Here is an 18,209-nt window from a genome sequence, read left to right as displayed (position 1 = left end):
CCCACAAGAGAGGAAGAGGAGGGGAGTTTAGAGGGAGATATGGACCAGCAGATAGGGAGGAGAAGCAGGCTGAACTTAGATAGCACAGGAGAGACAAAGCAGATTGCTAATGTATCAGGAGCGAGGCATCAACCATTTACGGTCACATCTGGTGCTCCCAGGACGCCGGCACATGGCTCCGTAGTGTGGGCTTTTTTTTATCGTGTCAAATAGTGTCAAGTGCTGCCTTCTGCAATCTTTTCAGTCAATGCATAAGTCGCGGTAAGCTCAACACTCACCTAGGGATGACTGCCTTAAGAAGGCACATGAGCTGCCATCACCGAGTCCAGTGGGAGCAACGGAACCCACAAAGCCACAATCCAGGCTCTCACCGTCCAGCCTCGTCTTCTACTTCTCCTTCTCCTCTCTCCTCACAATTGTCCTCCACTTCACCTTCCATCATGCCGTCCTCACGTTTTTCTGGAAAAGGGCAGGCTTCCGTGGGCCAAATGTTTAAAGCGTATGACGCCGGATAACCGGTTGATGGCTGGCTTGTCAGAACTCATAACCCGCCAACTACTGCCATATAAACTGGTGAACTCGACGTTGAGGACGGGATGGGGCGGAGCACCAGGAGGTAGGCTCGCTCTGAGCGTCTCCATCCCTCCCCGCCCTATGGAATCCCCGTGTACCATCGCTCCCTCCCCCGCCACGCGGTGACAGCTGAGCGGCGAACGGACCGGTCACCCCCTCCAATCCATGCGGAGGGGAGCCGGACTGCGCTCGCAATTCGCGCCAACCCCTCCACAGCCTACCGTTTAGCCTGGGAGTGAGGCGACTCGTTCCCCCGTCAGAAGGAGATCACGCTGCGCCTCTGCATCCAGACGCCGGACGCCAGATGCCAGCCCAGGGCCCCAGGAGACGAAGAGGCGTGTAGCACAGCGGGCCCCCGCCACACGCAGCACACACAGAAGACACACCAGGTCGCAGGTCAGACGTATTCCCCGAGACAAAGATGAACAACGTACCGGCCCTTCACAGCAAAGCGAGAGACACGTCCTTATGGTAAGGGATGGTAAGGTCTGACACTGGAAGAGGCCGGCCCCTGGATCAGATCGCTGCAAACCAACAAAACTGGAGTTAAGCTTGGGAGTGAGGGGTGCTTGACCCGGGAGAAGTACAGCAGACCTGTGTGAACTCTGTGAACAGTGAATTGTGACACGGAGAGGTGCTCAGTAACTATAAGAGACGCAATAATATAGACTCTCTTTCTTTCTTCTTTTGGGCATGCATGAGGAGCTAACTTGAGGGAAGGCAGGAAAGTAACCCTGGAAAGACTTTAAAAAGATCGCTATAAACCCGCCCGTATTTAAAGGCTCTGTATGCGTTAAGAGAGCGCATAGTAGTATTATTAGAGGGGGGTCTGTCTTTATAAAGCCAAAGCCAAAAGCCCTGGAGATTCGCTCAGTCAGAAAAGGCGTAGAGGTGCGTATGCCCTCCGAACAGCGAACCAAGTTGTACGCAACACCAACCCCCTGAGTTAATGTTCGGACGGAGGAGACTGGGTCTGTGTAGAGGACCGGTGGAGATGCGTGAGCATTTGTGAGCATTTGGAGCGGTGGCTTGTGTCTCATGTGGTGCTGTCTATAGTTTGTAACATAAATACCTGCGTTAGTATCTGTGACAAACATTAGGGTAGGGGTATAAACGGAGACATCATTACATTCTGGCCCCGACGTACTGAGAGGGGAGGAGTAGACCTCTGGAAGCACCCCACTTTGACAACGAGTACCCTAAAGTACCCTAAAGTTTGACTCTATTGCAGGGGAACGTCAGAGGATGAAGAACTTTAATTAGTGTAAATAGGGGCTCGCAAATAGCCCCCGGTTAACAGCACACCCCCCAACTTGACTCTGCAGTATTTGAGCCCAGATTTTTACCACCTGGATTGTGCCTGGAAGGAGGGTAGCAAACCTGGAATAGAGAATAGAGAAGCCAAGCAGGTACCGTGGTAACAGGTGGAGAAGTGTCGCTCTGAAGGAAGGAGAAGGGGACAGGACACTCTGGTGGCAGGAGATGGTTAAATGGATAAAGACACTGTAGACAACTAGTATTACTGCCATTCTTGCAGTTTTAAGTCGGAATATATATACTTTGTAGATACTCCGCTTGTGCCCACCTGTGTAGATAGACAAAGGGACAAAGACTGGGCAGACAATTACCATCACTCAAAGTGGTCTTCCCGATTTTTCTGCCCTCCTTTTTGTTTGGTTTCTGTTTTACCTACCTTGTTTCACCTTGTTTTACCTACATATATATTTTGTATTTGTATTTGAATCGGGACATCTTTGGAAATTGTTCAAAGGGCCTATGTAATCCATTGAAGTAAGGGGGTTCGAGGTCCGGTAGTAGGAAGTGGAGACGTGGATAGTGGAAGTTAGACCAAGGCAGAAACTGATCAGAGTGTCGGTGTCCCCCAAAACTTCGGGTATTCACGGCTGTATCCCTACCCTCGCTGGGTAAGAGGGATAGGAAGGAGGGAGATCCGGCTAATAGGTTTACGGGGAAGGACACCCTGGTCTAGTTGGTTGATTGAAGGGGGCATGTTTATCCTGACTTCACTACCCTTACTCCCGACCTGACACCTCCGTAGACCCCCAGATAGATTAGAGGGGAGAGGGGAAGTAACAAGTGGTAGGCCTCGGTCATAAAGATAAGATAGATAGGAGGAGACAGAGGGCGAGAAGGGGAGCAGGAGAGGTAGAATAGAACTGGGTAGACCTAAAGGGAAGAATGAGAGGGAAAACGAAATCAAGTAAAAATATGCCGCCGGTGCCCAGCCCAGGGGGTATCCAGCGGTATATGGCAAGCAATTCCAGCATATTAGAGGAAGGCCCGAGCAGCCCCAAGTCAGGAACAGCACGGAGATCAGGACTCAATAGGCAGAAGATATCAGAAGAAAGTAAAGGGGGTAAGGTAAATGGAGCCAAGATGGGGGGCTTGAAGGAAGTATGTACCCCCAGCCATAACAATGCCAGACCCCATCAGGAAAGGGAAGAGATAAGAGCAGCAGAAGAGGACAATAGAGGGGAAGGGACGCTGCAACTTATACCCCAGGGGGAGGAGGTACCCCCAATAAAGGTAATGCTAGCGGAGATGTTTGCCAAAATGGAGGAGTCATTAAAAGCAGAAATAGCAGGAGTAAGGGCAGACATAGGTCAGGTCCTCGGGAGGGTGGAGGAAATAGAGGTAAGATTAGACAATCAGGAGCAAAGGTTGAATGAGATAACAGAACAAATTTCCTCTCTTCAGATAGCGAACAGAAACCTCCAGTATAAATTAGAGGACCAAGAGAACCGAGGCAGAAGGAAGAACGTACGCATTAAAGGCCTCCCAGAGAAATATAGGACTGGGGAACTAGGGGGTATAGTACAGCAGATATTTAACCCGTTATTGGAGAGAGAGCTCACTGACACCTTAAAGATAGATAGAGTCCACAGAATTACTAGGCAGAGGGTAGTAAGGGAGGAATCCCCTAGAGATGTGATAGTCAGGTTCCACTACATGGAAGAGAGAGGGTTAATAATGGAAAAACTGAGGACAAGGGCAGGGGTGACCTTTGAAGGCGCAGAATTGCAGGTGTTTCCCGACCTTGCAACAGAAACGTTGAAGAGAAGGAGATTATTAAAACCCCTTACACAACGGATGTTGGCAGAAGGAGTATCCTACCAATGGGGCTTCCCAGCCTGCCTGAAAGGGAAAAAAGAGGGCCGCTCTGCAATTCTGCGATTCCCCGAGGATTTGAATGGGTTTTGTGAAAGGTTGGACATAGCACCCCCCCAGTTACCAGGGTGGGAGGAAGAAGAGAAGGACACTAGGCCCATACAAAGGGATCTAAGATGGAGGAGAAGGAGAGGAGCAGAGTCCAATCCAGAGGGGGATACCCTAAGATAACGTAAAGATAGACCCAGAGAAATGAAAGGAGGAAGGAAAGAGACATGGGGAAGAGGATTGTTAAAGAGAAGGGAGACGCGGGGGGAGGGAGGAGATCCTTGGAGAGCCACCGGTGTGAGACCCCGGGTAAATATGGGGACGAGAGGACACCAGCGAGATATGTGTCAAACCCATAAGAGCAACAAGGAAAAGGGAGGACTCCGACCAACCTTTTTAGGGGTATTGTTGCGGAGTGGGGGTGGGAAAGGGTCGAAGGGCTGGGGCTATAAGGGCGGGGGGGATCGGGGGGGGGTTTTCTTTCTTTTTTTTTTTCCTTGCCGCTCTCTCCCTCCCTCTCAACCCCCAAAGGTGCGTGCCTCTGGATCAGCCTACGTGAAGCTCCGATCCCCGGTAACAGTGATCGATGGTGGTAGTTAACATAATATCGTACAACGTAAGGGGATTAAACACGAAAGAAAAAAGGTATAAAATAAATAAAGAACTCCAATTCTTGCGTGGTAATGTGGTCTGCCTCCAGGAGACACACATCACTAACGTATCAATGGCAAAATTGACATCATTGCAATTCCCACTTTGGTTTTACGGGGACACGCCATCAGCCCACTCAAGAGGGGTGGCCACAGGGTTTGATAGATCTACTAGATTCGAAATAGAGGAGCGTTTGGCTGACCCGGAAGGTAGGTACCTATTTTTAAAGGGTAAACTGCTTGGCATGAAATGTACAATAGTGAATATATATGCCCCCAATAGAAACCCGGATAAGTTCCTAAAGAAGGTACTAGAGAAGGTAAAGGGATTCAGAGCAGGAAAATTGATTATAGTAGGGGACTTGAACTGGACCCTAAACCCTAAACTGGATAATTCGGGGGGCTGTACCCGGGCACCAGAGCGGAGATATAGAGCTCTGAGGAAAACTTTGGTCAATATGCAGTTAATGGATACATGGAGAATATGCCATTTAAAAGAGAGGGATTACACTCACTTTTCAGCACCCCATAACTCTTTTGCAAGATTGGACTATATTTTAGTAGAGCATCAACTAGTGACGAACCTCAAAAAAGCAGAAATAAAACCAATCACACTATCAGATCACGCCCCAGTAGCAGTACAACTCGAGGTACAGGGAGAGAGGGGGGCAGAGAGAATATGGAAACTAAATGATTCACTAATACAGGACCAGGACGTTATCTGCAAGATTGAACAGGAACTGTCGTGCTTCTTCGAGTTAAACGACACACCAGACATTCCTCGAGCCACACTATGGGAAACACATAAGGTAATCACAAGAGGGCTCTTGATGAGTATCGGATCGGGGAAAAAGAAGGAGAGGGAGAAACAAAAAGTCCAACTATATAGAGAGATTAAGGAATTAGAGCAGAAAACTAAACCAATGGGGGTACGGGATAGACAGGAGTTAATAGAGAAAAAGAGAGAACTGGAAGATACCCTAGAACAAGAAAGAGAGTCAGCATTTCATAAAATAAAGAAAGAAAGATACCAATGGGGAAACAGGTCAGGCAAATGGATCTCAAATAGAGTGAAAGAATACAAAAATAGGACCCACATCCCAATGATTAAAGATAGAGGGGGGGAGAAACAGTTCTCCACCCCAAAAATCGCAGAGAACTTTCATGCCTTTTATAGCGAGTTATATAATATAAGGGGGAAAGGGGGCGATAAGGGGAAAAGGAAAGCAGCAGTAGAGGAGTAGTAGTTGGAGGACCCCCCTCGGAGGAAGCCTGGGCCCGGATGGATACTCTATTCTATATTACAAAAAATTTCAGAGACAATTAGCGCCGAAACTTTGCGATTACTTTACTGCAGTAGGAGCAGAGGAGAAGTTTCGGGAGGAGGCCCTCTGTGCCCACATAACACTGATTTTAAAAGAGGATAAGGACCCAGCAGCTCTAGAGAGCTACCATCCGATCTCTCTCTTAAATACGGACATAAAGATCTTCGCGAAAATAATCGCAGATAGATTAAAAACCCTCCTCCCGAGATGGATCCATCCAGATCAGGTAGGGTTTGTTCAAGGGCGAGAGGGGAGGGATAACTCTTTGAAGTCCATAGCCTTGATCCAGGAAGTCATCAGGAGAGAGACCCCCACAGTACTGATATCGGTAGATGGCGAAAAGGCTTTCGATAGAGTGGATTGGGAGTTTATATATGAGACGTTAAAATATATGGGACTAGGAGAGAAGATGATGAGATGGCTCAAAGCGTTATATTCACATCCGACAGCTAGAGTCCGAGTGAATGGGTCCCTGTCTCGCCCCCTGGAATTGTTTAATGGGACGAGGCAGGGGTGCCCCCTCTCGCCGATTCTATTTGTGATTGCCTTAGAACCTCTCCTGGCGGCAATCCGGAGGAACCAGGATGTCAGAGGTATCCGAGTGGGCAAGAAGGAGTACAAAGTCTCTGCATTTGCAGATGACGTCTTGCTATATACAGTCAACCCAAGAGTAACAATTCCAACCCTCCTAAAAGAGTTCAAACAGTGTGGGCGATTGTCCAACTTTAAAATAAATATGACCAAGTCGGAGATTTTAAACCTGAATCTATCAGAGGAAAATCAGACAGCACTAGCCACCCACCTCCCATTTAAGTGGTGCAAAGGAGAACTGTCTTACTTAGGCATAAAATTGACGGCACAAGTATCCAATCTATATGCTGCTAATTACATACCCCTGCTGAATAAAATTAAAAATAATTTAAATAAAATGAGATATAAAAGACTGACTTGGATGGGGAGGATAAACGCAATTAAAATATTCATTTTGCCTTTAGTAATCTATACGTTCCAGATGATCCCAGTCCCCTTACCCTCAAGTTACCTCAGAAAATTAAAATCTATGATAACAGCCTTTATATGGGCACGTAAAAACCCGCGAATAGCCTATAACGTCCTAGTGAAGGAGAAAGATAAAGGAGGTGTAGCACTGCCAGATTTCAAAAAATACTACGAAGCCATAGTCATTTCAAGGATAGCTGATTGGAACCATAATAAGCAAGAGAAGAGTTGGGTAGAGTTAGAGGGAACACTAAGCAGCACAGAGTTGGTAAAGATGATATGGATACCCCCCCAATATAGGGACTTAGGGCTTAGCACGAGCACTTTAACAAGACACACTTTAAAAATTTGGGATAAAATCAATAAGAGGCACAATTGGCACTATAATTCCCCTTTAATGTCACTTTTAGACACAAATTATTTTCTTCCAGGGAAAGAGGAGCGTTTATATTTTAGTAGGTGGGCAAAGAGAGAGGAAATAACAATAGCGGAAGTGATGAAAGGAAATAGGATAAGCACTTTTAGTGAAATTATACAAGAATGGGGACAGAAGCCATTAGATAGATGGAGATACACGCAAATCGCACACTTTATCCAAGGGCTTCCACAGCCGTTGAGAGGAAATACACTACTTAGACCATTAGAAAAATTATTTAAAGAAGCACAATGTTTAGAGAAAAGGGTTTCTAAAGTTTATAAAATATTAAGGCATGAGGCAGACTCTGAGTTCCCAGCATATTTAGGGAAATGGGAGGAGGAGATTGGCCCATTAAGAAATGACGAGCACAGGGGAAAAATAATTAAAATGACCCACTCACTTCCAAGAGACGTCCAAACGGCTGAAATGTCCTTCAAATTATTAGCGAGGTGGTACTGGACCCCCCAAAGAGTACAGAGGTTTGGAGAAGACATCGGGGTTTTTTGCTGGAGGGAATGCAAGGCACCAGGGACTTTTAAGCATATATGGTGGGATTGCCCCAAAATAGTCCCTTTCTGGGAGAAGATAATAGAAATGATATTTGTAGTCACAGGGGAAAGGATTGAAAAATCCCCATGGAAATGTCTGTTCCACGATACAGAGAAAGGGATCACACAATATAGAAACACACTGGTCCCAGATCTGTTGAATGCAGCAAAATCCCTGATCCCAACTCACTGGAAAACCACACAGGTCCCGACAATATCAGAATGGGTGCGGAAAGTAGAATACAAAAGGGTAATAGAGGAGTCTATACAGAAACTGGAGGAAACAGGGCAAAAATACCAAGGGAAATGGCAACAATGGAGAACTTTCTTGAAGGAGGATGGCCTTAAGAGGTGTGAAGGGAATGGGGAGGGAGGGGGAGAGGAATAGAAGGGAGAGGCAAGGGGGGGGCTTTGCCTTTTTTTTTTTGGGGGGGGGGGGGGGGGTAAGGTTAAGCAATCGGATGTGAAATACAATTGTAAAGTGTGATAATGATTTAATGATATAAAAGATATCTGTATTTAATACATACTGTTTCAAAAAAATGAAAAATAAAGAATATATAAAAAAATATAAATAAACTGGTGAACTCCGAGGCCTTTCGAAAATTTGTGGCCATTGGACCACCACAATGGAAGGTCCCGGGAAGGAAGTTTTTCTCACAGAAGGGCATCCCAGAGCTTTATGGCCATGTTCAGCGGCAAGTGAATGTATCTCTGGCACACAGTGTCGGTGTCAAGATACATCTGACCACAGACATGTGGTCTAGCATACATGGGCAGGGAAGGTATATAGCTTTTACTGCCCACCGGGTGAACCTTCTGATGGCCGTCAAGCATGTAACCCGTGGCACCCGTGTCGATTTGGTTTCACCGCCACGGATTGCATGTAGGCCTGGCTCTTCTTCACCTCCTCCTACTCCATCCTCCTCCCTCCCCTCCTTCGCTGACCCTTCCTTTTCCACTGCTAGTGTCTCCTCTGCTGCGCCGCCCAAGATCCCCAGAACCTATTCGACATGCCAGGTGAGACGTTGCCATGCTGTGCTGCGTCTGTTGTGCCACACTGGCCCTGCACTCCTTTGAGCTTTGCGTTCACAGGCAGATCAGTGGCTAACCCGCTCAATTTGACAGTTGGTAAAGTGGTGTGTGACAATTGTGCCAATCTGCTTAGTGCATTGAAACAGGGCAAAATTACACACGTGCCATGCATGGCACATGTCTTAAACTTGGTTGTGCAGCAATTCATTGTCAAATACCCTGGGGTCCAGGACATCTTGTGGCAGGCAAGGAAAATCTCAGCCCATTTCAGAAGATCTTACACGGCCATGGCTCACCTAGCTGACATTCAGCGGCAACACAATCTGCTGGTCAGACGTCTTATTTGCGATTGCCCGATGCGACGGAACTCAACCTTCTATATGCTTGATAGGCTGCTCCAGCAGAAACGTGCAGTTAACGACTACCTGTACAAACTCTACAGCAGAACAGGTTCTGAGCTTGTTTTTTTTTCACCACGCCAGTGGCTGCTCATGCGCGACGCATGCAGACTTCTGCGGCCATTTGATGAGACCACCAAACTGGTCAGTCTCAGCCATGGCGCCATCAGTGACATGGTACCTTATGCCTTCTTTATGGAGCGTGCATTGCGTCGTGTCATTGATCAAGCCGTGGAGGAGCAGGAAGATGAGGAAGTCACAATGCTGGATGAATTCCCTGGGGGGCTACTCTATCTGAGACAAGTCAACAACAGGAGTCTGAAGAGGAGTCAGAGGAGGATGGTGCCGGGACGGATGAGGAGGAGCAAGAAGAGCATGTTTTAAACCTTTCTAGGATACCTGTTGTGCATGGATGGGGAGAGGAGAACAAGGAGGACAACATTATCCTGGATGATGAGCAGGAGCCAGGCCACCACACCGCTTCCAATTTAGTGCAAATGGGGGCCTTCATGCTCCAGTGTTTTAACAGGGACCCCCGTATAAAAAGCATAAGGGTCAAGGACCAGTACTGGGTGGCAACGTACTTAGACACCGGTACAAACACAAAATGGCGGAAATTTTACCACCATCACAGAGGGCTGTCAGAATGAAGCACTTCCAGGCCTTGCTTCTAGAAATGCTGCATTCTGCGTTTGTGTGCGCTGGCAGAGGAAGAATTCCCACTCCCAGAGAAAGAGTTGCGTGTACAAATCCAACAGCGCCAGCAAGAAGAGGGTGGTTTGAAGATGTGTTGTGACTTCTGATATGAGGTAATTATTTCAGCCGACTCATCGAGAGGTCTCATCCGGATCCAGCATCAGGGAACACCTAGACCGACAGGTGTCCGACTACATCGGGTTAACGGCCGATGTGGACATTCTGAGAAGTGATGAACCCCTGGACTACTGGGTGGACAGGCTTGACCTCTGGCCAGAGCTTGCCCAATTTGCAATTGAACTGTTGGCTTGCCCCTCATCCAGTGTCCTGTCCGAAAGAATGTTCTGCGCAGCAGGGGGGATCGTGACCGATAAGCGCACTCACCTAGCTCACGACAGTGTTGACTACCTCACATTTATAAAAATGAATGAGGCATGGATCTTGGAGGAATTCAACACATGTGACCAGTAGACCTTGTATATGCATAACTCTATAAACAATTTATTTAATCTAGCACATGGACCTTTTTTCTACCTTTGGCTCACTTCCTTGTACAAAAAAAGCACACCGTACTATATGCCCATACCCTCCTGTTTGAAGAGGTGTCATATTTTTGGGTCCCGCAGTGAGTTGCTGGTATCAGTGCTGGTGTCAGTGCTCTCTCTATCATCGTGCTGGTGTAGTGTCAGTGCTCTCTATCACGGTGCTGGTGTCAGTTCTCTCTCTCTATCTCGGTGCTGGTGTTAGTGCTCTCTATCACCGTGCTGGTGTCAGTGCTCTCTATCTCGGTGCTGGTGTCAGTGCTCTCTATCTCGGTGCTGGTGTCAGTGCTCTCTATCTCAGTGCTGGTGTCAGTGCTCTCTATCTCGGTGCTGGTGTCAGTGCTCTCTATCTCAGTGCTGGTGTCAGTGCTCTCTATCACGGTGCTGGTGTCAGTGCTCTCTATCTCGGTGCTGGTGTGGTCTCAGTGCTCTCTATCATGGTGCTGGTGTCAGTGCTCTCAAGGTGTCAGTGCTCTCTATCATGGTGCTGGTGTCAGTGCTCTCTATCTCGGTGCTGGTGTCAGTGCTCTCTATCACGGTGCTGGTGTCAGTGCTCTCTATCTCGGTGCTGGTGTCAGTGCTCTCTATCACGGTGCTGGTGTCAGTGCTCTCTATCTCGGTGCTGGTGTCAGTGCTCTCTATCTTGGTGCTGGTGTCAGTGCTCTCTATCGTGGTGCTGGTGTCAGTGCTCAGTCTCTATAGCGGTGCTGGTTTCAGACAGTGAGGGAGATAGCAGCGGAGAAGCCAATCAGCAGGCAGTGCCAGCACCATGGCTGAGGATCAGCACTGGACTGGCACCTCCGGACCACCGCAGTGGAGCCCTGCATAGGTGGGGTTAAGGGCCGGGCAGAGGGAGAGGCTCAAGCACAGGTTGGCACAGTGGGACACTGGCACAGGACTGCGCTACCCTGACTGTGGCACTGATCATCTCCTGCACCCCCTTCATAGCCTGCCCTGACCTTGCCTCTCCTCCATGGCCTTCATGCGCTCCTGAATTGTCAAAATTTCATAGAAAAAAAAGAATGCTTGTCGTTGTCTATCCCAGATTCACTTAATACTTTTGTTATGTCAGTGTCCATGTTGTGGGACTATGTGTGCACAGCTAGTAAGTATTTTGTGGCTGAAAATATGACCTGGAGGTTTTTAAGGTTCGCCTGCCATTAAAGTCAATAGGGTCCCGTTCGTGAAACGTCCCGTCGGAAGTTTGTCCATCAATAGTGCTGATTACCTCCACTAAAAAATAGAGATCTGCTGAAGATTGTCTCATTCACATGTTATAATGCCCCCCCCCCCCCCCTCCTGCATTCAATCATGTGACATTACAAATCTCTTGACCAAACACGGGGTTGGATAGGGAAGCATGACTGTGCCAGCTATTGGCAGCCTGTTTGCTTTGACCTGCACCTGTCTGCAAGTAAGTGTTTGACATTTGATGTGGTAGCAGTAGCTACATCAAACTATGAAGCCAGCCATAGAAGGTTCAAATCGTCAAACAATGTTTGTCTGTTGCATCAGCAGTTGTCTCTGCAAGCAACATACACCCTACCAAAGGCCCCAAAGGGTCAGCCATAATCTCCTGAAATGTATAGGCTGTGCTTTATATATGTTTTTCTCCTAGCAACTCCGTGATTTTCTGTTAATACACGGCACCACTCACCTACATCCACAACCTCTTTTGTAATTATTAGATTGTAAGCTCTTCTGAGCAGGACCCTCTTGATCCTCTTGTATTTTATTGTATTATAACTGTGTTGTCTCCCTTTTATATTGTAAAGTGCTGCGTAAACTGTTGGCACTATATAAATCCTGTATAATACTACTACTAGTAATAATGATATTATACCCCCAGTTTATTCTGCTCAGATCATTGCCTATGTGTATTCTGCATCTGCTTCTTGTGAGTTAACAGAATGGTCACTTTAGAAAATCACATTACCTGTTTCCACAATTATTTTAAGCTCATCTCTTGACGTTATAGGTCTGTTGAATGTAAAAGCCATTGTAAATGGTTGTCCCCTTCTGAGCACCATATCACTGGTGTCATAGTCCAGGGTCCTGTGAGCTGTGGCATTTCGGACTTTGCTGAAGTCAGTATTGGTCAAAAAAAGATCTGAAACAAAGATTATTTTATGTTACAACCAAATAAAAACACATTTTTGGAAATGCATGCACTGCTTTGAAATGCATAGTGTTTGCTGTCATTGCATTATTAATATAGAAAACTGAACAACTCTTAATTTGCATAGTCAGATTCATTGGAGTAGGTTGGGCAAAATTTTACTGTATTTGGCACCTTCAAGCAAGCAAGGTGTGGTGGCCTTCATAGATTCTATGGCCTAGTTTTCACAGTGCAATCAGAGCAGTACTTTATATTTACAGCAGACTCATGAGAATTTTCATATATAAAAATTAACTTCGTATGAAAGCGCCACTTTGGCCAGAGCTTGAAATTGTACAGGATGGATAAGTGGTAAAACCTTTGTCCCCACCTTTGTTATGCCGCGTACACATGACTGGACTTTTCGACGGACTAGGTCCGACGGAACAAAACCGCCGGACAATTCAATTGTGTGTGGGCTTCATCGGACCTTGTCTGTCTAAAAATAAGATGGACTTTAGATTTAAAACATGTTTCAAATCTTTCCGATGGACTCGAGTCCGGTCATAAAATCCGTTCGTCTGTATGCTAGTCCGACGAACAAAAAACGACACTAGGGCAGCTATTGGCTACTGACTATGAACTTCCTTATTCAAGTCCGGCATGCGTCATCACGTTCGAATCCATCGGACTTTGGTTTGCTTGTGTGTGGCCAAGTCTGTTTGTTTGGAAGTCCGTCGGAACTCCGCCGAAAGTCCGTCGGACCTAATTTGCCGGAAAGTCCGGTCGTGTGTACACAGTATAACTGTGACCACAAAGGAGTTGAGGAGAATATCCTTTTTTGGAAAGTATACAGCACAGCAACATATGACAGATGCTCTAACTATCACCCCCTGTAATAAAAAGTGCTTTTTTGCCGTAAGTTTTTTATTTGGAAATGTAATCTCGCCTATTGTCTGAATGGCCACTTATTGAAGGTTAAATGTTCCTCTGAGGATTCATACAAAAAAAACAAAAAAACAACTAAAAATGTTAATTTGGAATAGGTTTAAAAAAAAAGATAGAAAACGTTCTGGATAGTTATAACAATCACAGCTTACCTGCATTCATAGGTGTGTGCAGCCTATTGCATTAGGTTGTGCACCCCAAAGATCAAACACACACACTATTGATCACACACTCAGAAAGAGAAGGGGCCAGTAAATTACTTTTTTTTGCATTGATACATGTCCCCTGGGGCAGCACCCGGGTCCCCATACAATTTTTATGGAAATAACTTGCATATAAGCCTTTCAAATAAACACTTGATTTTAAAAAGTGTTCGTACAATTTTTTTGTCTGTTCGCATGTTCTGGTGTGAACCAAACCGAGCGTGTCCAGCTAATCCCTACTCAGAAAGAAAGGTCAGCAGTGGCACCTACTGTACATCTTCCATCTGTACAGGTTTCCTCTGTGCTAAGATGAGTGGAATTAGTAGGTGATCCAAGCTACTCTCCACCAATTTTTAACAATATACTGTATGATTATCCAATGCTCAAAAGATCTTATCTACCGTATGTGATGAGCGCAAAATAATTTTTCTTTCATCCATAAATAAGAGCACATAAACAGATAAGCCTGTAATCTTTAAGCGATTTAGATGTGATGACTGTATTTGTTTTCTTTTTTAGGCTTTCTTTCCTCTGTTTTCATCTGGTGACCCAGCCAGTAAGTCTGTTGTTTTTCAAAAGAACAAGCTCTCTTGCAGATGTATCAGTTACAAGGATGAGACAAAACATTTGCCAGTGGCAGGGGTGCTTACAATGGTCAGCTTCTATTTATTTATGTAAAACCTTTATCCCAAAAATAAAAAGAAACTATTTGCTGTAACTGCTTATAGACTGTTAGCTGGAGTTTGGCTTCAATTTGTTGCATTTAAATCTTCTAGTCCATCTAACAACCCCCCCCCCCCCCCCCAGACTGACAATGCTACTGTCCCAAATGTACCCCCTGAGCTCCTTCATCCAGAGGGGGGGGGGGGGGGGTGCTCTAATTACAGGAGGTGTGTTACTGGCCAGATCACCAGGTGAAAACAGAAAAAAAAATCCTAAAAAAAGCAAACCACCACATCTCATGATTGGTAAGCTGTAACACATTTCATTTTTGGGTTTAGATTTAATATCAGTTTAAAGAGGAACTTTACCTCCTCCACATTTTTTTTAACCCCTGGTTACCTGGTTGCTGGTCCTACACAGTTGGGATACTCACCCACCCAGCGGATTCAGTGTTGTCCTACTGAGATGCTCTTTTCTTAAGTAAAGAAGCCCTATTTGCACAATGGAGGGAAAGAGGGGTGGAGAGGAGGCAACATCAAATTGAGGTAGAAGATCCACCTTAACTCTGCACTAGTCTAGGTATATAGGACATGTGACATCATCAACATTACTTTTTTACACTGCAACAGGCTATTGTCTGAAAAAATCAAAATCATTTAATAGTCTTTTTTTTTTTATAAGTGATGTCTGTCAGGGTTTGGGGTACCCAAGGATCCACATACCATGCCTTAGCTTAGACCATATAACAAATCTGCTTATCAAGTGATCGGAGATTCATAAATACATTAAGGATATCTAGGACATGAACGTTGATATGTTGATACTCCCATGTATCCTATAGACAGGGTGCCATTCACTTATTCTCATCCTGAAAACTTTTATGGTAACAATTACATCTTGCCATCAAGACATACCCCTGGGCTAAAACTCAGCATAAATGTCTTCTTGATAGTTCAATCATTGATGCTTTGCAAAATTTAACAGAGGCTTGTAATATTGTTAAAATGTTCAGTATTTACACAACTTTATAATATTTCGTTATATAATTTGTTAGATTTTTTTAATTTTTTTTTAGATTGTTTTACGTTATAAAACTCCTATTATAAAAGTATTTAAAATGCCTAAATAGTATAATTATTTTAATTGCTCTGCCAGTCACTTATTCATTCTTACAACATTCGGTAGGCTACCAGGTACACACATCCAATATATACACACTTACTTGACATCTTGATCTTTGTATCTCAGTGCATCAGTCAGTCTTTGGTATACTTGTACCCAACATTGTTGTTGTGTGTTCTTATATTGTGTTCTGTATGCAAAACATCTGGGTGAGGTTTTTTCTTCCTTTTTTTTTTTTTTTTACTGCTGTACACACATATTGGGGTTGCTCAGTGCTGGATATGTAATTACTGAAGTCTCATAGTCACAACAGCAGGTTGTCTGGAGACATGCCAGTCAGAGCTACTCATACATATACAAATGTAATTATAGCTTCTATAGGGAAATATGCATACATACAGCTTGATCACATTTTATATTTACCGGTAATTACAAATTGGAGGATCTTATATTACTTGCCTGGATACAATTTCCTAAAAGAAACTTGTGCTAAGAGAAATAATAACATGGCTGTCATTACATTACTGCCCCTCCCCTCTATCTCCTCCAATCACGGAGCGTTTTGCATTTATTGAAAAAAATGAGATGCATACTCTGAATGAGGCCCTTGCTGAGAGAGCATCTCCCTATGGTTACAATGGTAGGGCAGCCACTAGGCACAGGACTTGGAAAACTGTGGCAATCGTCAATATAGTAGCAGCAAAGTCTACAGTGACTTCCAGCTTTTGCAGTGATCCCACAGATATGAAATATGCATACATACATTGGTCCAAGCCGGACAATACAAACCATACTTTCATATCAGTTATAAATAAACTTTGATTGGAAATACAAAAATTGTATGTAAGGGATTGTGTCAATAGGTTTTGGGCTTCAGTTGACAGCATACATTTTTCATCAGTTCCGGATCCTGCTGATATTATTGAGAATATAATGACAGGTATATTTAACCTATAGTTGTCCTTCTGACCAGCAGTTGTCCTCTTCCTGACCTGCACTTGACCTGTTTCAAGCAGGTTTTGAATCCAATAAAGAGAACAGAAGACCATTGACACAGGCTCTATGGCAAGGATATGCAATTAGCGGACCTCCAGCTGTTGCAAAACTACAAGTCCCATGATGCCTCTGTCTCTGGGTGTCATGATTGTGGCTGTCAGAGTCTTGCTATGCTTCATGGGACTTGTAGTTCTGCAACAGCTGGAGGTACACTAATTGCATATCCCCGCTCTATGGGAAGAGTTAAGCAGCCCATAGATGATTTCATTATCTTTCCTTCCCCCACGGGTGGCAGGAAAGAAAACAGCCCAATTCCCTTATCGATGGGGGAATCCCTCCTGCAGTGCTATTATGTTTTGCCGGCCGGCAAAACACAATGATTACCAAAAAGCAGTCGATGGATTGACTTGGGTACAATCAGCCTACTCATGCATGGATCAAAATGCGACCGGTACCTACCAAACTGTCCGAGTTTGGATCCATGTATGGCCGGTGTTAGAGTAAATTTGTTTTCCCTTTCCGTGTAGCAATGGCCTGTCTTTTCTCTTAACTAAATCATTCTCTCGTCAATAGAAAATCATATGTGTTCAGAAAGAGGGGTAGTGACTTTATTAAAATAGTCACTAGTTATTGATTAAGATCTTTTAGCGAACATTAATGAAAGTGAAATACACCCACTATGTGAGCGTGAGTCAATATTTTATCATCTTGAGGGATCACAGTTACATTGGCTGTGCTTCCCAGGACTTTATGTGAGTCTTCTGGGTGGAGGCTATCCAGAAAATGGCAACTAACTTCAAAAGTCATGCTAAATAAAAGAACTGCAGTATCCAGGATTCTGTGTATCTGCTTCAATGCAAAGTCAGTGTTGTAAAAAAGCTGTTAAAGTGGACGTTCACCCAAAAATGTGAGTTTCATCCTTCCCATCCTCCCCCCAGAAAATCACAGTTTTTTTTTCCTTCTCTGAGCCCCTTTCCCACATTAAGAGGAAACCCCCGACTTCCCTCCGGGGGACTCCTTTCTACAGAGCGAATGGCCACACAAGAACGTCCTTGCCCTCCAGTTCTACTCTAATGGAAATCCCATTCCCTTTACCAGCTAAATTCTACCTCTTGGACACCCCCACTCTCCTTCTGGACTTACAGGCAGATCTGACATTTCCACACGACCCAGGCTCAACAGTCACATGGGACAAGATAGCTGACCCCATTCGAGCACCAGTGTCATCGAAAGGCCCCACAAAGACACCTGATTTCTCTCCTTTATAACCTTCTCTCTGAGACCTCTACCCAGTCCCCAACCCCTTCGCAAATATCCTGAAATAGAGAACTGCAAACTTCCATTGCTACTGAGGACAAGAGTACTATATATGAATATGCACATAAAAGTTCACTTAACGTGGCTATTGAAGAAAATGGATGCAAGATAGCCACTCAATGGTACAGAACCCCATCACGCCTTCACAAATTCTCCCCTAGTATCCCTGACGTGTGTTCAAGATGTGGGTCGGGAGTGAGCACCATGCTCCATGTGTGGAGGGATTGTGAGAGACTCCAGCCCTTTTGGAGGGAGGTCCACAGTCTCATTGCGCGTATCACCACGCTCACCCTAGATTTCACCCCGGCCCAGTTTCTCTTGCATCATACATCACTATCCAAAAAAGATTACTATAAATCCTTGGTCATGCATATGGTCAATGCTGCCAGACTTTGTATTCCCATACATTGGCGTTCCACCATACTCCAGAAATTCGTGAATGGTTCAGAGGATCTCCAAAATGGGCATGTTAGATTTACTTCAAAACCACTGACCGATACA

At 45.2% G+C, this 18,209-nt stretch overlaps 1 protein-coding gene across 1 annotated transcript in view; it reads right to left on the bottom strand.

Annotated features, from left to right (window-relative positions):
* LOC143935371 (protein-glutamine gamma-glutamyltransferase E-like) overlaps positions 1 to 12,465 on the bottom strand; it is a 68,128-nt gene extending 55,663 nt beyond the window's left edge. Inside the window, exon 1 of the mRNA XM_077459192.1 lies at positions 12,298 to 12,465. Coding sequence (XP_077315318.1) covers positions 12,298 to 12,391 — 94 coding nt within the window. The 5' untranslated portion in view covers positions 12,392 to 12,465. The remainder of the gene's footprint in view (positions 1 to 12,297) is intronic.
* Positions 12,466 to 18,209: the final 5,744 nt, after the last annotated feature.

This window comes from Lithobates pipiens, unplaced genomic scaffold (assembly GCF_037356315.1).
Source record: "Lithobates pipiens isolate NorthernLeopardFrog02 unplaced genomic scaffold, aLitPip1_a1.2 Scaffold_28, whole genome shotgun sequence".
Lineage (NCBI taxonomy): Eukaryota > Metazoa > Chordata > Amphibia > Anura > Ranidae > Lithobates > Lithobates pipiens.
Note: the sequence above shows the minus strand (reverse complement) of the source record. Positions and strands in the feature narration are given on the sequence as shown.